This window comes from Choloepus didactylus, chromosome 1 (assembly GCF_015220235.1).
Source record: "Choloepus didactylus isolate mChoDid1 chromosome 1, mChoDid1.pri, whole genome shotgun sequence".
Classification (NCBI taxonomy): Eukaryota; Metazoa; Chordata; class Mammalia; order Pilosa; family Megalonychidae; genus Choloepus; species Choloepus didactylus.
In genome coordinates, this window is record NC_051307.1 from 7532701 (window position 1) to 7554932 (window position 22232).

A 22232-nucleotide genomic window follows, 5' to 3' on the forward strand; every position below is an offset into this window, starting at 1 on the left:
CGGTTAATGCCTCTGCCCTTCCTGAGAGGTGGATAACAAGGCTGAGCTGTGCTGCCAGCTCCCTGCTGTTGGAAAGGTGAGCACCACGGTGGAGCTCCCTGTGTTTACTCAACAGGTACCTACTGAGCACCACTACTAGACCAGATTGGAAGAATGACATGTGGTTCGCATTTCCATGTCCCCGCCCTCAAGACTGCAGAGCACCCAGGAAATCCTAACACACAGGGAGGATCACTTCTAAAGGAAATTGGGGCCCAGGCTTCCCTCCGACCATGGCCAAACCCCACCCGCAGGTCTCGTTTCTTGGGCGGTAATTGCTGTCTCCATCACTCTCCATGAGCCATCTTCCCCAGTGTCTGCTTTTCCCTCTTGCTTTATGCAGGGGACATGGAGTTGGGAGACAGAAGGGGTAAGGGGAGGCAGAGCAAGCAGGAAATAAAAGGGAGAGGGATGAGGAAAGGGAAAAAAGCCATTTTAGTCTTTCACAGCCACATCTTAACCAGTGCTGTCTAATTCTAGCCACATGTTTCTCTATATTCAAATATGTTTATTAACATCATAATCATTCAGTGCCTCAGTCCTACTAGCCACGTTAAGTCCTCAGTCATCACAGAGAAAGAATATTGACATTGTCACACAAAGTCTTGTGGAAACTACACAGACGTCCCAGAGAGTCCTCGTTGGCATTTCACTTCTCCCTGCTGAACCTTGTCGAGGTCAAATCACAAATATTTATACCGATCTGTTTAAATGGAAGTTGCTACTCAATAAAAAGTCTGTCTCTCAACCCTGAATGCTTGGGTGAATGCTATTTTATTAGATGCTAGTCATTAGAAAATATTAAAACAACAGACTTCCTGTGAAGGAAGACAGGGCTTGCTTTTAAATCAATGGCCATCCAGCACTTGGGAACCAAGGTTAGAGGTAAAAATAGTCCTGGGATGTTCTTCCTTGAAATCATATTTGCTATCCCCATGTCTAATCTAAATGCTTGGCATAAGTTGTAGGTGTGGTTAAAGATGGCTTTAATGTCCTGCTGTCTGTCAGCATCAAGTACTTGCACACTGACTCATGGGCAAACAAGGGTCTGTCTGCAGAATAATGCACAGGCTTCTCTAACAGCAAGTGATAAAATTCAAGGAAAACTTCACCTTGAAAACTTATATAATATAAAAAGATATGCCTCTTCTCCCCCTCATGCAAAGCTTCTCTGAGTTATGATTTTTAAAATTTCCTTCTAAGACATTGACAATTACTAAGTAATTTTGAGTTGCCTTTTTTTTTTTACACCTCATTCTCATTACCATATCTAATGTCTATGAATTGACTGCTGTTGCTTCCATTATCTGCTATTGTCTAAACTGGACATCGTCCCCTCAAGGCTGTGTCTTATTTTTCTTATAACCCCAAGTACCTGGCACATATTAGACACCTAGGGTGGATGGATGGATGGGATGAATGGATGTTTAGATGGATGGGTGCTTGGATAAATGAATGGATGGATGAATGGATGGATGGATTGCTGGATGGATGGATTGATGGGGAGACAAATTAAGAGGCTGAGTTCCCTTCTGGCTCTACAAGAAGGAGAGAAGAATGTACACCAGGTAATCCACTGCAGTTGAGCCAGGCCTTGGTCTTATCTTTTTCCTCATATTAAAAGCCCAGAGTAGAACTGTAGGATTGTAGAAAAGTCATAATTACTTTCTTAAGGCGGCTTTTCTCCATTTCACCCACCATCTCTTACCGAGGTGGGTTGAGACAGTATAAAGACAGGAAAATGGTTCCCAAAAGAAAGGTAAAGGGGGAAGGGAACAGGATTATTCCCTTCCCATGCCACCTCCCACCCAACCCCAGAATTGGAGCTTTAAAACAAGCCAGTCCCTTCAAACCCAGAGAGTAAGTCAGCTTATCTCCTTGCTCCACAGAGAGCAGTTCACAAATGCTGGCTCCCAAGAGGCAGCTGGATACACACCACACAGGCAGACTCAGAGCCCACCTTAATGGAGCGAAGGAGTCTGGGTGGTGCCCCAGGTGATTCTCACGCAGGTGGTCAGTGAGAACCCCGGCTGTGCAGCCAAAATGTAAGCACCACCCAAGCAGCCCCTGATGTTACACCCAGACACTCCCTCCCAAAGAGGCAATGAGTTATTAAGGCCGGAACTGCAGTTACGATTTTCGCAATCCAGAAACTCAGACTACAGTGGCAGCTTTGTGACTGGAAGAGCTCTGGGCTTCATGGCAGTGGAACCAGTCAAAGCTCAAAGCCACTATTGACTTGCTGCGTTACCTTTGGCCTCTGGCTCACTCCTCGGGAGCCATCCTTCCCCACACCCTGTGCAGAGACTCAGGAGACAGATGTGAGAGTGTGAGAGCACGGTAAGGTGCACTGCATGGGTTTGGGATCGCTGTGGCCATTCTAAATTCAGTTTCATGAACTCTTTTGCCAACTGAAGAGGTTTTCATAATAAGGGAGCTAGCTGGGGTTAAACATTAGGTGCTGGCTCAAGATTTAAGAGATAAACTGGGAATTTTTACTGGCATAAAGCAAGATACTTGTTAACTTCCTCAAATACTCCCTATCAGTGGCCTTTTTTCTCCCTTCTGGAAAAAACTATTTGCATGCCAGCCTTCTGTCAACTGAGTCTTAATATAACAATCTTTCCTCTAATCCAACACAGAAATAGCCCTCTTTGTCCTAAGGGAGCACACATGTAAAGGAAGGGGAGGGCCCCTCGTGTTCCTTAACCCAATCTCCAATTTCTGCCCAGTGAGGCCTGTCCTCACCTAAAACCCCAAGCTCTGAGCGAAACGGCCGCTGGTGTTGGGAACTCAGCCCGTGGCTCTTGGGCTTCCTGTTGGCTGTGACCACACTTCACCGGAAGTCAAATTTTCCCTGGAGTTTCCCACCTAAGAGAGACTTAAATTCTCTCCCTCTACTCAAGTGAAGCCCAAAGTGTGGTGTGTGCACCTTGAGGAAGCCTGATTTGGGACTGGAGAAACATGTATGAACCTTTCTTATTTTAATAGTAATTTTTGATTTAGCAAATACACACTATTTAATTTAGCATATATTACATCTATATTGTTGTTTAGAATGAGGTTAATTTTTTAAATGAGTATATTCAAAGAAAATAAAAATAACATACTGATATATAAAAATTGCAATGATGGACTGAAAACCTAGGGAATGATGTCATCTATAAACCAACCCCTTGGCTATATAGATAGAACCCTCATGATTAACTGTTCAAGGTCACACAAACAGGAAATCCACAGGTCCTCTGACTCATGTCTTTCCATTCTGCCATATTTCTTCACCAGTTTGGAAGAATCCTTCCGGGGAAGACACAACTCAGACCTTACATAAAATAAGAATATTTTCAGATAGCCTAACAGTGGACTCTGACCCCTGACTGTACCTTGGTTGAGGGTGTGGCTGTGCATGATTCAAGGTGAACAGCAAACTTGCTAGAGCTGATGCATATACCCTACCCGGGTAACCCAAATAGTGACTCAGATAGATTGTCTCCAAGTTCAACACCACTTGCCTTCCCCTCTATGTTCCTTCACAAAACCCCTGAGGACTGCGGTACTGAATTTACTGTGTGACTGTAATCTCAGCTTCAGGATTGGCCTTTTCCCATCTGGGAAGACAAGGAAATAGTATTTCCCAGATGCTCTAAAAGGGATGCTTGAGAGTTTTAAAAGGGTGCAGAGAAGTTCTTGAAACCAACTGTGTTAATACAAAATGTCACCATTGGCATGTACAAAGCATGCTCCTGTGCTGGCTGGAGTGGACACAGAGGGTCTCGGAAACAAGAAAATAATTAATATTTGCACACTCCTCTGCAGTGTGTGGTCTGGCTCACCTGAGTGCTTAGCTGTTTTAACCAGCAACAACCCTGTAAGGTAGGTATTGTTATTATCGCAATTTTACAGAGAAAACGCAGGCACAGAGAGGTTAAGTAACTTGCCCAAGTCACCCAGGCTGTTTGATGCCCAGATCTGTGCAGATAGCAGCAAGAGATAAGGCTGGTTACAGAGACAGAGCCTTTAAGATTTTCCAGACAAGTAGCCCCCAGTTCATCAGAGTAATTTTGGAGCTTTATATAAATGCCAGTTCCAAGGTCCTTCACAGACCAGTGAAATCAGAAAGATGTGTGGGGGACTGAGCATCAGTATATTTACACCTTAACACCTCTGCCCCCCACCTCCCACCCACTCTGACGCACAGCCAACAGAGAGAACTTCTCTGCTCCAAGCTTCTCTCCTTCATTTTAAAGGCAAGAAAACTGAAGCCCAGAGGTCAGTAAGTTGCCACAAATCAGACACAGGACTCGTCACTCTTACCAGTTTCCCCCCACAATTGCTGCTTATCACAAAATTAAGATTATAAATTTAATTTTATAGATTACTAGATTCTACAAGGTGCTCATGTGTCCTGAAAAAAATTACTTTGTTTTCTCATTTTACAATGTATACATGTAAATAAATATACATAGAAAAAATCCAGGGGGTGTGCGCAGTATTGACGGTCCTTATCCAAGACGGCATGGGAGAGGCTCTCACTTTCTATTTTTATATATGGCTACAATGTTTGAAAAATTTGTTACTTTCATAATCAGGAAAATCATCTTTAAAAAAACAGATCTGAGGATAGGAATTAGCCCTCTCAATATGCTTTCCTTCAAAGACGCTTCTTGAACTATAAACCAGTAATTGGGACATACGACTTTTTTTGCTGGAACTATTCAGGCTTTCTAAGCTGCCATTGTCATTTTTCTTTCAACGACTTAAAGGGATCATTCCAGAAATGAAAACAAATCCCTTGCCCTTTTAGGAAATGGGTGGCAGGACTGGATGTTAATCAGATTTCCAAAGAAGACTGAGCAGATACAGCCTCATTAATTCTTGGTTCTCTGTGAGCCTGGCTGAGCTCCTTAAAGCCCTCCAGGAGCTCCGCTAGCCACAGCTGTAATGAGGTCTTCAGCTCCTAAAACTTGCATAAAACACAACGCGCAGCCAGCCACCAGCTGCTCTGGATTTAATGAATAATTTAGAAACAAACTATCCTTTTCCAAATGAGCCCAATAAAGTAAGACTCATTGAGCGCACCCCCTGCGCTTTCCTCTCCCAGGCGCTCCCAACTCCAGCTGCCGTAATTAAGCCGCTCACTTCACTAGTCCTAGTCTAAGAAGAATTCAGCTGATTTAAACTTGATAAGGGGAAATTAAGTGCCCCTTGCTTTTTCCCTGCATAAGAAATACTTTGCGGGCTAGTTAATCTCTAAAAACCATTTCTTTAGGCACCATCCCCCAGGTCAGAGCTTTTTGCTGCATTATGACATTGTTAAGAGGTGTGGTTTAAATAGTCAATTTCTTTCCATTTGGAGGTAATGGATTTTTTTTTTTAATATTTCCTTGCAAAGCTTGGACCAGGCCTTATCATATTTAAGTAGCTTAAAAGCAAGCTGGGTTGGCTCCTTGGAGAAATAGTTGCTTCCAGGCTGGGACAGCTAAAGTGCAGTGGGTCTGGAGAATCTTATTGGGCCAAATGCTCAAAAACTAATAAGGACATGTCAGAAGGACACCAGAGCCAGCTGGAAGAGATTCCCACTGGCCAAAGCATTAAAACCCATACAAAAACTGCTTATAAAAAAAAGGAAGGAAAAAAAAGGAGAGGAAAGTCTCTTCTTTACGGAAGAATGCCAAATAATAATTGTAGAAAGGACAGAAGCAGAAAATCACTGTTTACAACCACCATAGAAATAATTGATTTAGGCAATGAGTTATCAAGGTGAAAGACTTTGGAAAAAGGATATTCATTCAGAATCCATAGATTGCACATTAACTGTAAAGGCAAAAGGATTCCTTTACAATGAAGAAATCTGAGGGTTGCCATCTTATCCAAATGACCAAACTTAATAATGGAGCAAACTGACACCATGTGCCCACACGACATCACCTATGCCCTGACAAAAACGTTTAGCCTAAATCAAAGCATGTGGGGAAAAAAATCAAACAAATCCAAAGTAAAGGGCACTTTGCTAAATATCCTCTACCCTTCAAAAATTGTCTATATCAGGAAAGACATAACAAGTGGGGAAACCAATTCAGAATAAGGAGACCAAAGAAGACATGTCAGCCAAATGCAATGCATGGAAACTGGTAAAGTGGAAAATAGCTATAAAGGACATCATTAGACAATTGGGGAAATTTGAATATGGATTGCATGTTAGATAATAGTATTGTATCCAAGTTAAACTTCCTGACTAACAAAATTATACTGGAGTTATGTAGGGTAATGGCCCTGTCCTTATGATATATATACTGGAGTAATCAGGGGGAAAATATTGTTAACATCTCCTACTAACACTCAAATTGTTCAATGAAAAAAAAAAGCTGAGAGAAAGAAACAAACATGGCAAAATGTTGGCATCTGGTGTGTGTAGGTCAAGGAATTTGGATATTCATCATTCTATTTCTGCAACTTTTCTAGAGAGTTTTAATTGTTCAAAATAATAGGCTGGATAAAGAAAAGCAAGCTAGGTTTCAATTCTAGCTTCACCTTATTATATAGTCTTGGTGGGGAATGCTGTTGAATTTAGCAAGTTAAAAAAAATCAACCTTGACTTAAAATCAAAGAAACACAGATTTCTGTATCCTTTACTCTCAAAAGCACAGATGTCCACTGCAACCAGGTCTAGCTGTCCCATGGTCACCTCGGGCAGAAGCAGAAGAGGTAACAGCTAATTTACTCTATTGCTCTGCATTATCCAGAACTATGGGCCTCTCAGAACCTTCTAGAAGATGGAAAAACAGAAGGAACTTTTTTACTTGATTTTTACTCCTTTTGGTTTGAAAAAATAAATGGCTGTGAGTTGTTTCTCTTTGAGATCTTGACTATGCAGTATCAATCAACTGTTTCCACAGACTCAAGACTGGCTGAGTTCTGATCTAATTTTAAAAGAGAGGCTTTACAGCAGGATTTGGCAAGCAGGCAGTGCCAAACCCCTACTGTTTTCCCTGGCCCACAGAGTTACAAAAAAAAATTGCAATTAGCTGCCAACATTTAGAAGTCAGGAAAGTTCACCTAAAAATCCAGATTTCCAACTTTTCTTGAAAAACTAGATCTGGCAGTGCTGAGCACATACTCGCCTTGGCAACAGCTGGCTGTTTGAACAGAGCCTGCACTTTCTGCTTGCCCAAACACCCATCACTCCATCTTCCATCTGACATATATATTCACTCATGCATTCATTTGTGTTCTGCCTGGTCCCTGGGGGCACCGGAGATGAGACCAAGGGACTGGGGCCGTAACACAAGGGGAGAGCTTGTGTTGTATCAGAGCTCAATCCCCACCGCGTAAAGTACAGAATTGTTGATGCTTAAACACCAGCACGATAGGTTCCAAATGGCTCTGCTAAGTTCACAGCAAAACCATCCAAGCGGCCACCAACACTATCCATTAGTGGTGGACGGAACAGACAGGTGAGCAGCCTCTGCAGCCAGACTGCCAGGACAGCCTCCTGCCATTTACTAGCTCTACAGAAAAATTTCCAGACTCCGTGTCCCTGTCTCCTGACCTTTAAAATAGGAGCAGTAATCACATCTACTCATAGGGCTGTTGTGCAGTTTAATCTGGTTCATATTTGAGAAGTATATGGCACCTGCAAAGTGGTCTATATGCCATTTATGATTATTATTATTATTTTGACTTGGCTGTAGTTTTGTTTTGAAAGACCTTAAAGGTGCTACCACATTAGGCAAAGCTTCTGGGTCCAGCTTGACCCCTTCTAGCTGTGAGACCTGAAATAAAGTATGTCCCTTCCTTAGGGCCCCCATTCCTTTTTGGTAAAATGAAGGAGTCAAACTAACTCTCCAGCTACTGGTCCCCCACCCCTGTAGTAAAAGCCCACGTTTTCCAGTTGTCCCCGACAGACTCCGAGCGCCAGCAGTTCTGCAGCCCTGGGAAGGTGCCCGGGTGGTTTCTGGTGTGCCAAGGAGCCCAGGACAGAAACTTTTGGTCTCTAAACATTAAACTTATGTCACTCTGTTGAGTTAAAATCCTATTTAGCCTTAGTACTTCCAGATACACTGTGGCTTTACTGGGTAAAAAAGTGAAACAACACAATCCCACTAAGATGGAAGGGATCCAAAAGGACTGAGCATCTCTCTGAAATATTAGAAGGTTTTGTTTCATTCATTTTGACCTAAAGGAAAGGATGACGTGGGAATCATGGGTAAAAGCTAGAGGAAAACACCTTAATTCAAGTGTTTGACTCTAAATCTGGTGCCATTTTTATGATAAATAGCTGGCAAGATTCTTAATGGCTTTCGTATATAGGTAGAAAAGAGAGAGAAACTTTAAGATGCAATTTTAAAGCAGATGAAATTACAGGGTCGTGAGCTGACAGCACAAGCAATTGGCCTTCCCTAGCACCCCTACAGGAATCAACGTCACTGCAGTTTTCCTTAGCGTTGTTGATTAAGTCGCATGAAAGAAAACGTAAGCATGAAATAATCAATTTTATAGAGCAAAAAGTCTTCACTTACCCACGGGAGGCTGAATCACAGTAAGGTTTACAGTTACAGACTTGTGAAAGTTCAGACCCTTCAAGTCAGCCAGGCAGGTCAGCGTCCCGCTGCCTTGGGGTGTGAGAGAGAGGATGCTAAGGGCACTTCCAGGGTCATCGGGGTTGGGGACCCAAGAGTAGCTGGAACTTCTCACGGGAGCACTGATGTCCCAGGTAACGTCTGGGAGTGGGCTCCAGCCCAGCACTCGACAGGTAACGTTACAAGGTTCATCCTCAGGGACTACAAGACCGCCCGTGGGAATGCTCAAGTCTCCCACAACTAAAGAAGAAGAAAGAGAAACATTTGGAAGAAATGACCACACCTCAGTCTCAGGTTTTCTATTTTTTTAAATTGTTGCTTCAGAACACATTTCACAAGAGACACCTTCCCAAACCCAAAGAGGCTGTGTCTGCTCAGGAAACCTTAACTCAGGTTTTATTTGTGTCTTTGGTTATACCTGCCAAGTACCCCGTAGAAAGTCAAGTTGCTCACAAGAAAACATGTAATTACTGAGAAAATGAATTTTATTTCATCAGGAACCAGGGGAAAATAAATCATACTGTGAAAGAGAAAGCCGATGTGCATTCCTTGGGGATGTATACAATCACTGCATCTCTGGCCATCCTAGGAGCAGAAGCAAAGAGGAAAATGACCATCACATTCTTTTCATTATAAAGAGAAGGCATTCCAGAGCCTCAGGCAAAGCAAGTCTTTGCCTGGCATATGGCCAGCAGATTTATTTTACTTTTTTTTTGTCACATATTTTTAAACATAACTTCCTACAAAATACTTTTCTCAATAAGAAATTAAATCAAAATCAAATCTCATCCAACTATAGAAATGACTAGTCCAAATCATCTGTCAGAATATCTTCGTCAGGTACATTATCTTAAAGTTTTTCTTAAGGACCCACTCAAATAAGCCAGTGTTCACACTGTAAACACTGTAAATGTGAAAACAACCCTTTATTTTGCTAATACTACTAAAATAACCTGAGGGTTGGATCCTGTAAAGACACAGCCTTAATGAAATACATATACATTGATAAGTTAAAATTAAAATGTTCTAAAGCCCTGCTGCATATTATAATAGAAAGAACACGGAGTTAAGAATCAAAAAAGTCTGTTTTCAGTCCTGGCACTGCCACAAAATTGCCACCACCTTAGGCAAGTTGCGGAAACTTTCAGACTTTCAATTTCCCAGCTGTCGAATGAAATGATTTGACTAGGTCAGTAGTTCTTAAGCATTTTGATCTCAGGACCCCTTTACACACTTAAAAATCATTGAGGACCCCTAAAGATGTTCTGTTTATGGGGGTGCTATCTATTGATATTTACCATATTTAAAGTTAAAATTAAATCCTTTATTTTAAAATATTTATTTAAAAATAACCCAATTATGTGTTATCATAGATGACATGTTTTTATGAAAAATAACTCTATTTTTAACCAAAAAAATTAATGAGAAGAGTGGCATGGTTTTGCATTTATGCAAGTCTCTTTAATGTCTGGATTGTCATAGTGCTTCTGCATTCAATCTGTTGCAATATATTGTTTCATTTGAAGTATATAAAGAAAATCTGACTTCACCCAGATATCTAGTTGGAACAGTGAACAGTATTTAAAAGCCTTTTCAGATAATCATGGATATTCTTCCTTGGTATTATACCAAAACTCAAGTTGTGGTTTCTTAAAGGTTAAATGCACTGTGGAATCTAAAACTGTATCAAGCAACTTTCATATTCCATTACTTTAAAATCCATTGCTCTAACTGACTCTTTGAATGAAACTTTCACCCTGCATTGGTGGTTGGCAAGGACTGGTTCACTGGGTTAAGCAGACCTTCCTAACGTGGCATGGCAAACTCATCTGTGCACTGTGAGAAGGAGAGTGAAAATGGTAACAGCGTCTTAGCGCTGTCAGGAAACTGGGTTTGACCTTACAGATCACCTCGTGCCCATGACTCCCCAGACTACACTGAACCTCGAAAAGCTCCTCTTACTCTGAAATCTTAGATTTCCAATTATTCCTTTCCTGAACATTCTCTTGGAAAAGTAAGGCACCTTTGCTAAATCAAGGACTACTGCAAATCCAACCAGTGGGGAAAGGATTTGTCCCATAAGGCTAAAGAGTTTTGTGCTTGCTCTTTTGTTTGTTTTGTTCGTTGGTTCACTGTTTTCTTTGACGGAGAGGGTTAAGAATACAGAAACTGGGAGGAATGGAATTGCCTCAGCTAATAACAGCAGATCTCTCACTCAAGTCCCCGAGGCCCTCACAGCACAGCAGATCTTGAGTTTGGTGTGTTCATGATGGGTGGCGTGGGCAATTAAAGGACAAACACAGCAAGCTGAAGCATTTCATTGTCTGCATGCAACTGAGATTCGACTTTTCTCCATAGGCATTCACAGATGTTATCTAGTAGCAAGGAAAAATCTTTACACAAAAGTGATGACTAAAATTTTCACGTAGACTTTGAATGATTCTGCTTAGGTTTACATAAACCCTTTTGGTTTTTCTTGTTGGGGGAGGGAGGAACCGATCCTTGGATCATTCATTTTCAAAATGAAATGACCCTCCTCTTTCAAGTTTCTTTTTCCCCTGGGAAAGACCCCGTTGGTCAGAGAACATTTATCCCAGCCCTGGAGTTCCTTCTCTGTGACTTTGGAGAAGTCTTTAATTTCCCTAGATACTTGTTATTTATCGGTATGAAAACCACTTTCCACAGTAATTAACAATATATAAAAAGGTATGTTAGGGATGTTCAGATGGCATTTTAGATTAATAGCTTTGGGAAAAGATGCTACAAAACCATATGGATTTACGGATTTGATATACTTTACAAGCAGCAAAAATAAGCCATGCATTTGATCCTGTTTCCCTGGTCCCGAGTGCCTACCCATCTTTCCCCTTCTCATTTTGCCTAACACTCCGCAGACCGTTGAGGCAAATCTCAGATGGCACCTTCTCCGTGTAGTCTTTATGAAGGCTCTATGAATTACTCATCTCCTTTCCCAATTTGGCCTGAACTTGTTTTCCTTCCACTGCATTCTCCAGCAACTGCATGGCACCACTATTTTTTGTTTATTTACCTTATCCCCTCTTCTTGTGAGATCCCTGAGGGCAGGAGCTGGATTTTACTCTCTTCATCTTTAAGTCCCCCTTAAATCCTAACACAACAGACAACAGAGTGCTCCTCTTGGGAATACAATAAATGACAGCAAATGATGGTACAGTCATTGCTATGAGCCAGGAGCTGCACTAGAGGCTTTACACAGACCTACTCATTTGAGCCCATAACAGTCCTATGATGAGGGCACAAAGCCATCAGGTAATGCATCCAAGGTCACACAGGCAGTAATGAACCTGGAACTTGAGCCCAGGCAGCTGGGTGCCTGTGTCTGCACAATTATCCATACTGGCTCCCCAACTTGATGTACGATAAACTGAACTGGGTGGAGGTTTGGTGTCGTCAAGCATTCTCTCACTCACTTGTATCATTTCATCGTCAAAACAACCTGTGCAATTGACAGGAAAGCCTTATCCCCATTTAAGAGATGAAATCGAGCCATCTCAGGGGTCAACCATCAGAAAGCAAAACCAGAACACATATCCTTTGATTCCTTTTCCTGTGTTCTTTCCATTATTCAGCAATTACTTAAAAAGAATCTGTCATGCAAACTTGGCCAACAATCTTAGGGAGCCTCATAAAATCACTTATTTAGAAAATATTATTTTGGCCCCAATTAAACCACACAAAATTAAAGACACACAAAAGTAAAGACACAACAATTTGGCTGAATTTCTAAAGGAAAAAAGAGCACAAAAAGTGCAAATATAAATTATAGACATGTATCTCCACCAAATGCTATCCAGTTTGATTTGCTAACACCATAAATACAGACAGAATTCATGGGAATTTCTCCTAGAAAGCAAATATATAGATTTACCAAAAAAAAAAAAAAAAAAAAAAAAATTCAAAGACACAACATGATCTATTATAAGGAGTGCTACTATAGAAATGAGCAGCTCTCCTAGCTCCAGGGCACCTATAAATAATATATAAATTCACTTTTAAAGAATGCAAAGTGATTAAACTTTCATAAGAATGTTCTAAATCCTTGAAAAGCATTCTTTTATTTTTTTCACCAAGCATTATGATTTTCAGCACCTCAAAATTACCTTCAAAGATGAAAAATAAGTTATCCATTACTACATTTTTGGTATATTCTTTTCTTTTCTCTAAAAAACTTGATATATTGGGTGAACACACACCTTTGGCTATAAGACACTGTTGGGGGCAGGTAGAGAAACAAATTGGAGAAATTCAACTGGGAAGAGAAAAAATTTAAAGCATGCTTCAAAATTGATAAATGATATAAGGCAAAGAAATATAATCAAGTATATAAAAAAATAAGAGAAATGGCAATGATCGTCAATTATCCCTAAATCTTAAAAAGTGACTGTAACTGGCACAAGAAAATTTCAGGATTATTTCCAGGAAGGATCTTAGATGCTGAAATGGAATAGAGGAGGACATGATAAAATCCATCTCTGAGAGTCTTATTAAAAGAAACAAAGGAAAGAAGGAAGGAGAGAGGATGAGATGAAGGAAAAGTGGGAGGGATGACATTAGGAAGGGAGAAGACAAACAACCTCACAATAAACATTAGTCAGAGTAATTCTGAGATAATAACAACTGGAAGCTAGATGATACACATCATCATATGTGACATGAACCCTAGGAAGCCCCTTCCAGTCCTCTGCTATTTAACTCGATGGACTCCCATTCCAGAGCCACCTGCGTACACACCTTGGACTGAAAGGAAGGCAGATGCATCCCGATCACTGTTCTGGAGGCTGCATGTGATGCGCCCAGAGTCGTTGAGCTGCACATCGTGGATTATCATCTCAGAGACGAAGTCACCACCTACTTCGTAACTGGCAGAGGTGAAGCGGTCGTTGGTGATGATGGGCTCCTTGGGGGTGACGCTGAGAATCACGGTGCCATTCAGAGCCCACATGATGAGCCGCCAGCCCTGTGACACGGTGCAGTTGAAGCGAGCCTCTGAGCCCTCCAGGGCTGTTGCGTTCTTGGGACCTTCTGTGATTTGATAGCAGGATCCAGAAGCTGGAAGACAACCAATTGTTCAAGGTAGTAAATGGACTCATCTATATAAATCAATGCTACAGTTTAACCCTCTGTATTTATCAATTGTAACCCCCTGGGCCTTCCAATGACCCAGACTCCTAGTCCTACTGGTCCTAACATTAGGTCTCTCACCTGTCAATCAGAAGCTTCCGGTGGACACCAAGCTCCTGCCATGTCCTCCCTTTCCACTCCATTCACCTTGCTCCATGGGCCCCAGCTCTCCCAGCAAAACTGTCCCTGCCTCCAGCTTCCTTAAACATCTGACCCCAGTCTAGCCCAAGGAACCCAACCAGCCCAATTCTGTTACTTTAGGCAAATTATTCAGTTTCCTCCCTGTGAAAAGAGAAGGACCTTTGGTTTCCACCTCCAAGGAGATCCCAAGGCTCACAGGGAAAAGGAGAAAGAAGACCTCCCACACACACAAAGAGGGTGGGGACCCTGGAATGCTGCAATCATGGCCCGTTCCACACCCTCTGTTCCTTCAGAGCTCCCAGATGTGCTGCTTAGAAAGGTGTCTGAAGTTTGAGGATGAGCGAGGTTGAGAGAGAAGAAATACCAGATAAAGATGAAAGGCCAATCCTGAGTATGCAGAGTAAGGAGAGATGGGAAAGTCTGGTCCCCAGGTATCTGAGGGAATGGTTCTGTCACCAAGGCCACGCTTCTCTTCCTAAGGACTAGAAGAGACACGCACGGGAGAGACGCAGATAGAAGGCGAACAGGAAGAAGGAAATCGAGGTGAGGCTTTCCTTAGTGGGAAAGCCTGCTAAAAAGCCTTGCCACTTCTAGCCATGTCTAGCAGTTGGTTTACAACTCTACCACCTAATGCAAGATGTTAATGGTGGGGGAGGGAGGAGATGTGGGAAATCGCTGTGAAATTTTTCTGTAAACCTAAAACTGCTCTAAAAATAAAGTTGATTATTAAAAAAAAAAAAAAATCACCACCAGGCAGGCAGGTGGTCCCAGAGCTTAAGACCTGACACTTATCTTATTTGAAATGACAGCCCCTGCTTGGTCTTCTGCGTGGAGTATAGCCAGGGTCTTCAGCTCACAGGGACTCGATCATAATGACTTGAGATGGAGTGAGTTTTTCACTTGAAGAACTCCAGAAACCTTTTGGACATTTAGGTTTGATTTTCTTATCTCCCCAAAAAAGCAAGTTGGCAGTCGGTGTTTCCCTGGACTCTCCCCATGTTTTGTAATAATAATTGAAACTAGCGATTACGTAGCAATGGATGTCAATCTCTTTCTACTCATCCTTTCACCATCTCCATCTACAGCTGCAATGTCCTAGGGCTTCTTTCCATCACGGTGGTGGGGCTGCCACTCAAACTCAGACCTTCTACTCCCAACTGCTCGCTCTTTCCACCGTATCACTCAGAGATTATGGCAAGAAAGAAATCCCCCCAGGCAGACCACACACTTTGGTTTCTTCTCAGGCGTGCCTGTCCCATCAGTAAAACTGACAAGCATTCCTTTCACCTTTTGGCATTGTATAATCCCATAGGTTGACCAGGTAGCTTACCTTAACCTTGAGGAATCAGAAGTATGTCCCCAAGTGACCACTGCCCCTCTCTTTTCTTTCATTCCACACCTGATAAGGTCAGGTTGTAAGGCAGGTTCTAAAAGAATCTGATTACAGCCCTAAAGCTTTCTGGGGAAGGTCCACACTGTCACATAGTACCACTTCACACTTTCCCGGGGGCCCAGGAGGCACGGTGGGAATGGAAGGCTGCCGCCAGCAGGAACCCGGTCATGGGGAGAAGGAACTGTGTGGAGCACGTCCTTCAGGCAAGCCGGACCAGGGCAGGTGCCCAGGACCAAGTTGGGGGAGCCCTTGGCTCAAAAGAAGCAGAAGTGAGGAAGGTCAGAATTAACTAGGGCTCTCTGGTGTTTGGGTTAGCAGGGCCACATTCTCTTGTCTTCCCTTGGGGTGTGATGTAAAGGAGATAAAGAGTGAGAGTAATCCAAACAGTTCAGATTGGATCTTCACCCTTACCCCTGGGTAAGTCGCTCTTATCTAAGGACATCTTTGATCTGGAATTTAAAAAATAAAAAATAAGGCCTCATCAGCAATGATTCCCTAAGAAAGCCATCACCACTGTGCCAACGCGGCCCTTCCCAGAAGCTCTGAGACACATTTTCAGAAAGGAGAAGGGAAAGAAATAGCCAAGTCTCCACCCCAAGAAAGAAAGACAAGCGGTGCTCTCATATGCCATACTGGAACAGCAAACTTGTTCCCGCCCCCTCCCCTGATCTCCAGGCTCCAGGACCAAGTCACAGGCTTGCACTGGGAATGCAAAGATGGGCAAGACCCGGGCTGGCACTCTGAGGGGCTCAGCCCGGGCAACTCCAACATAACAAGCAAACGCGCCTCACACGGCCGTCCCTCCCACTGCTTTGTGCCACAGAGTGAAATTATTTCACTCCAGAACACTGTACACTCCAAAGCCAGCTTTTGCAAGCCCCACAGACTGCGTGTGCGACTGAGGAATCCTAAAAAGCAGGCAGCCTGCTTGCCGTTTTTGGCAGTTCCCAAGCCTGGCCATTTCTGGATGGGTAAACGAATGGGAGGGTGAGGAGGGGGCGCTGCCGAAGGGAAACTCTGCAGTTTGAATGGGACTTTGAAATTAAACAGGAGGCACCAAATCCCAAACACCAATTTCCCCGTGATGGCTGCTACAACCAAAAGTAGACCCCCCTCCAGCCATACCTGCTGACTCAAAAGTAAGGCGAGCTCTGGCATTTCCCTCCTCCCTCAGCTGTGGGGTATCAGCTGGTGGGTGTGTGCAGCCCTGCCCCTCGCAGAACAAACACGACAAAATCGCAAACAAGACCTTTACTCAAAGTCAGCTCCTCAACTCGAACCTCCCTTTTCCCTTTGCTCTAATTTTAACCTGGTAGAACCCAGAGGCAAACTGGGAATGAGGGCATGGGGAGAGAGCAGTGTCACCCCCTCCCCAGAACCTCCCCGCGGCCACCAGCGACGGCTGTCACCAACACCAGGCCCTGGCCTCTGCTGTCTACCGCAATTCCCCTGCTGGAATTTTATCTACTTGCAAGATTTTAGTCACGCCAACACTATCTTTCAATTCCCAGATCCACACCTCAGCCCTTTTCTTCCAATTTCTCTACTTTGGAAATGACTGGCTGCTACTGGAGGTTGAAAGGTTTCCTTCTTATTTCATGCTAACATCTGCACAACTTGAATCACTCATACAATAGCATTTTTCCCAGCCCCCAAGGCTACTACTGCTTTCCCCTAAATTGACGCTAAACCCAAATATCACTTTTCTGCCAGGGGTGTTCATAGGCTCCCTGGAAAAGCACCTGGTGGGCTTCCAACATGGGTGACATGGAGTGGGGGGGGGGCTGCACCAACTGATCCCTCTGACCCCCACTCTCTCTCTGGCTTCCCCATGGCCTCCTGTAGACTCCTCCGCTTCTCCCAACTTACTGGCAATCAGTACAGAACAGAAAATCGAAAGTTGGGCAGGAGGAAGGGAAATGACCTGGAGGACAGAAGATAACTGCTCTGGTGATGCAGCCTCAGAAGGAGAAGACGGAGTCTTGGGACCATCAGAAAGAGAGAAGTGCGGGAGGGGATCCCGAGGTGGGTCTGAGCTGCCTCCAGTGGCAGGAGCTGCCGGTGAACCCTTGTCACCCCACCGTCACCCTGTCACCAGCATCAACCAAAACTGCTCTCCACGCTGCAGCCAGTGACTTTCCCAAAACACTCATCCGCTCAAGTACCCCTCCCCCAGAGCTCACTCCACTCCCCACACCTTGTTTAAAATAACTCAGTCGTTTAGGATGAAGGCCACGTAATCCTTAACATTATTGTATTTTAGGACCCAACTTAATTGCACACAGACTTCCTCTCCAGCAGCAATTTGCCCTGAGGGCTGCCTTCTGGCCACTGTGCCTTCTTTAATTGCTAAACTCACCACCTCCCTCTGGCCTCCTCCTTGTCCAGGAGTGACCCACCTGAGCCCCAGGCTCTTGACCTGTCAGCTGCTAGCCCACTGCCTCCTCCTCAGGGAAGCCCTCCCAGACCAATTACGCCATCACAGCCTCTCAAAGCACCAATGCTTATTTGAAGCAATTGCCCCAGTAGTGATTTTATATTTTTTCTCATCATTGATGTCTGTTCCCCCCACTAGGCTCTATGCTCTTCGTTGGCTCTTCGAATGCCTGGCTTTGCTGATCACTGTATCTCAGTGCCTGCAAATAAGTAGCACATAACAGATCCTTAGCAAATATTTACTGAATGAATAAATTATGTGGTCAAATTCCCTAAAATCCATACACAAGGGTGGTGGGGTAGAGAGGATGGGGAGGAGCCTCTTCTGTGTGCCTCAGTTGTCCAATGCTATCCAAAGCCAAGTCTACAAATGAATGAAAGCATCTCTACCCTGAGGTTTTTCAAGATGAAGCAGCCGAGTGACTCAGTCTTGGGGACTGGCTGCTTGTCACCGTGGGAGCTCTAGAATTAGCCCGTAACACTCTCCCCTCCAGTACCCTAAGGGTCCCACATGTCGTCCACATGCTCAGTCTCCTGCAAAGCAGGGGCTGGCCTGGAGCCCTGGCCAGGGAGACCGCGGGGCGAGGACCTGCTGTGAGGAATGGGGACGGGTCACCCTGTCCACAAATGTTAACTGGGATTGTCATCCCGAGAAGCGCAAGGGTTGGGAAAGCCTCAGGAAGGAGGTGACACGTGAGTCTCGCCTTCCTTGAAGGACAGATGGGAGAGCAGAAGGAAAACATAGGCAGGACAGGGGAGCGTTTCAGCAGGAGGGTAACCTGTGGGGAGGCAGACTCTAAGGTAGTGAGAACCCCGATGAAGGGGGCAGAGGGAGGGTGTGTTCCTGGAGTTGAGTTGACACAGCGGGAAATGGACACCACAGAAGAGGTTGCTGTGGGGAGGGGACAGGGTGGGACGGGCCTGAGGAAGGCCCTCCTGGCAGCTGCGTGCTTCCGCTGCCTCCTCTGGCGTCCCCCACCCTCCCCACACAGGGCCTGAGCCTCGGCCCAAGGCTGGACATCCCCTGATGCCCCCTCCAGTCCACGCGACCCTCACCTGCCAGCCCGACCAGGACGACCAGCAGCCCGGGGACGCCTTTCCCGCCGCCTCCCATCTTGGCATGTCTTCGTGCCCTGGGGAAACAAGTAGGCAGGTAACAGACGGTCTATCACTGATGAGCAATTGTCTCCTGTAGAGATGTTCTGTGCCCCTACCAGCCTAGGTGCAGCCCTGGATAGAATAGACCAGGGCTCCCCGGTGCCATCAGCAGCTTCTGCCTCACCTGGGACTTTGTTAGAAACGCAACATCTGGGGCCCATCCCAGATCTGCTCAGAAATCTAGGGGCGGGGCCAGCAATCTCGGCTTCACCAAGCCCTCTGGGTGCTTCTGGTGCTCATTCAAATTCCTGTGTCAAATGATCTTACCTCCCAAACCCATGGATAAGTTAAGGGATGCAGATGTATGCCATTACTGCCAAATTACTGTTCATTTTAATCACAATGCTTTAATCATTAAAGGGAAAAAACACCCTGCCCACAAGAAGTTTACTTTTTCAAGAGAAGCAAGCGGTGATAAAATCAATGCATAGATTTTGGAGCCTATGGGAAGGTGTCAAGGGGCATGAGAAAAATAGAGCAGGAAGGAGCGTGTGCCAGGGGGCATCGGCACAGGGTGGGCTGGCTATCACTTCCAGGAGGGCGGCCAGGGGACAGGCGCCCCAGAGCGTGCTCTACGAACAGTGAGAGAGGAGAGACAACCATGCGAATATCTGCAGGAGACCTCGCCAGGCAGAGAAAACAGCAGGTGCCAAGGCCCTGGGGTGGGCCCGTGCATGGCATGTTTGAGGAACTTTGGAGAGGACAGTGTGGCCGCCCTTCCTACAAGCTCCTTTGTTCTTTGACAACTCTCTTGCTCGCTCCTCACCCTGCATTTTTTTATTTTTTATTTTAATTTTTTTCCTCCCCCCGTGGGACAGGCTTCTCCAAAGTGCATACCAACATGGCTGGGTCCCTCTGGGGCATTTAGGACTACATCACCCACATGCTGAAAGCACCATCAGCTGTCTGCAAAGGGAAGGTTCCTGGGCCTCAGAAAAGAACATCTTTACTACATACGTTCTTCATAGCCACCAATGTGTGGAGCCAGGGACTTGGGGTGCTTCTTTAGGGGAGAGCTTGGGCATTAGCCCGGATTTCAAAGACCGCCTGGGGGAATCCTCCCAAACCGTGATGCCCTTTCCAACTCAAGCCCTTTTGAATGGGGTTTGGAAATGTGTCCACACACCCATCCAGGGCTTTGGTCTCCTTCCTTCTCCATGGGTGACAGGCCATGGGGGACAAACCCCACAAGCAACCTGTAACCAGAAATACAAGAAGTGAAATAACCATGGGAAAGTAACCACCACACCGCAGCCTGCGAGAAGCACCTCGTACAAGTTGCAGAATAAAACACAGTGTAGTGTGAAGGAGAGCAGAAATGTGCAAGCCGATGGCCCACATTTTACATGTAAGTTACTGGGTATTTACAGGTCATAAGAAGGAACTTGGGGTTTCCCATCCCCTTGTTTCTCTGGATCCTTTGGGAAACAAAATTCAACATGTGTGCTAATGATATAATTACAACTGTCCATAATTCAAGATTGAAGATATTTGTGCTGCAGAAACCTTCCACCGTGGCACCACTCTCATTGAAATCTTCTAAAATAGACTGAGAGAGCCCTAAACGTATGCTTCCACGGCCAGCGGTACAGCAATTGTACACAAACTGAAATGAAATCACAGCCTTCATGAAATTCAGTCAAGATCCCAAATTGTGAAGTGTCAAATAAATCATTTACTAGTTTTCAAGGTTCAATTAACAAACCTCTGCAAATAAACCACTCTGCCAGTTGTCTGGAACACAGGCAGAGGATAAAATCATCTACATTTTGTTGAAAGCAATAAACGAGAAGAGTGGACCAGGCATTACTGAAACTGCAGCAACAGATTAAGATCAATCAGGAGATACTTCTAGTCTCTGATAAACAAGTTGAGTCATGCTGAGTTGTTATTAAACGCTCCATTCTGCCAATGGTCTCACACGCAATTCACATTTATTTTTTGTATGAGAATAACTCCATTTATCAAGAGTCCAGTAGCTTTAAAACTCAGAACCCAGGGGTGCAGAACCCACTGAGAGCTACGAGACTCCAGTTGTGAGGTGACTGTGGATTGGCGAGGCGACAATAGTTGAGGGGTGTGTGTGGGAGGAAAAGTGTCATAAAGCTCAACTGAAATCAGACACAGTCCTTCAATTAAACGAGGCCGTAGGCCGGGCATTTGTAAGTTAACATCCTTTTGGGGTCATTTGACTTCTCATTCATTTCATGTTGGAAGATGTGAATTGTCTAATTTTAGTTGAAACGCTGCCAAGCTTTCTTAACAGGTCCCTTATCACATGGTATTTTATGGACAGGATTCTACCCCCCACCATTTCCTTACTGCACAAGGACTGGCAATCCACCAAGAACGTCTTGGGAAGAACGTTCCTGAATCAACATATCACTTACTTATCCTGCCCCCACCCCCCACCCCTTATTTCTGGGTTGTTGGAAATAGTTTGATATCATTATCTCCAAAAATGCCTCCAAATCTCCTGTTTTGGGCAGCAGTGGGAAGTCCCAGACCCAAATGGAACAGACGACAAGCTGCTTCTCAAGGGCTGGTGGGAATGAGCTGCAAAAAACCATGCCAGGGATCAGCTCAAAGCCTCTACACCAAAATAAAAAGGCACCTGCATTTCTCCAACAATTCCCAAAGGCTCCAGTTCCCCGCCCCCCCTGCATTCGGGCGGAACTTGGCACTGCCTGCCAGGCTGCGGCCAGCCTTAGAACTGCCAGAGTTCCAGGCAGGGGAGAAAAAGCATTTACGCATATTTTCAGTGAACTGCCATAGTAATTTTTTAGCATTTGAATGCTGACCCCAAAATTCCAGCGGAGTCTTGGCTCCAGCACACCCCTGAGAAGTGCTTGCTGTGTACCCGAGACGGGTTGCATTAGAAATTGTCTCATATTTCTGAGCTCTCAGAACAAACCAGTCTTTTAATTTTTAACTTTGTAGAAGTCGGGAAACGAAGATCAACACTCTCCCTGGGAAACCCAGCCAGTGGGTCACGCAGGGCCGGAGCGTCCCTCATGGAGGAGACCCGGGGGTCTTGTGGCTGGACCCACTGGACAAACCCCCTCGCAGAGGAGGCGCAGAGGAGAGTGGGTCTTACCTCAGGCAGGTAAAGTTCTTCAGGGCCTCGGCAGTGACACAGCCCTTTCCAAAGGGCTGCTTGGCTGGTGTCCCCTTTTCACACAAAGGCACGAACGCATTCCACGGGGCCCCTGGAGCCGTCCATCCCTCCCCACCGGTTAACAGGAAGTTCCTCATGAAACGGCTGGGACACGTCACTGTCCGGATATAAACAAGGAGGTGGCCTCTGGGACGGGCCCCACGCTCCA

The 22232-nt window shown here is 44.9% G+C and overlaps 1 protein-coding gene across 5 annotated transcripts in view; it reads right to left on the minus strand.

The window, feature by feature from the left end:
• Window positions 1–22230, minus strand: part of IGSF5 (immunoglobulin superfamily member 5) — a 41487-nt gene extending 19257 nt beyond the window's left edge. For 2 of the 5 annotated variants that reach the window (XM_037831479.1, XM_037831475.1), the window contains exons 1-4: window positions 22004–22229; window positions 18805–18881; window positions 13389–13706; window positions 8559–8858 (exon numbers count right to left, since the gene is read on the minus strand). In XM_037831479.1, coding sequence (XP_037687407.1) covers window positions 8559–8858; window positions 13389–13706; window positions 18805–18881; window positions 22004–22161 — 853 coding nt within the window. In that variant the 5' untranslated portion in view covers window positions 22162–22229. Of the gene's footprint in view, window positions 1–8558; window positions 8859–13388; window positions 13707–18804; window positions 18882–22003 lie in introns of all 5 variants that reach the window. The other 3 variants (XM_037831478.1, XM_037831481.1, XM_037831480.1) reach the window with 3 other exon arrangements.
• Window positions 22231–22232: the final 2 nt, after the last annotated feature.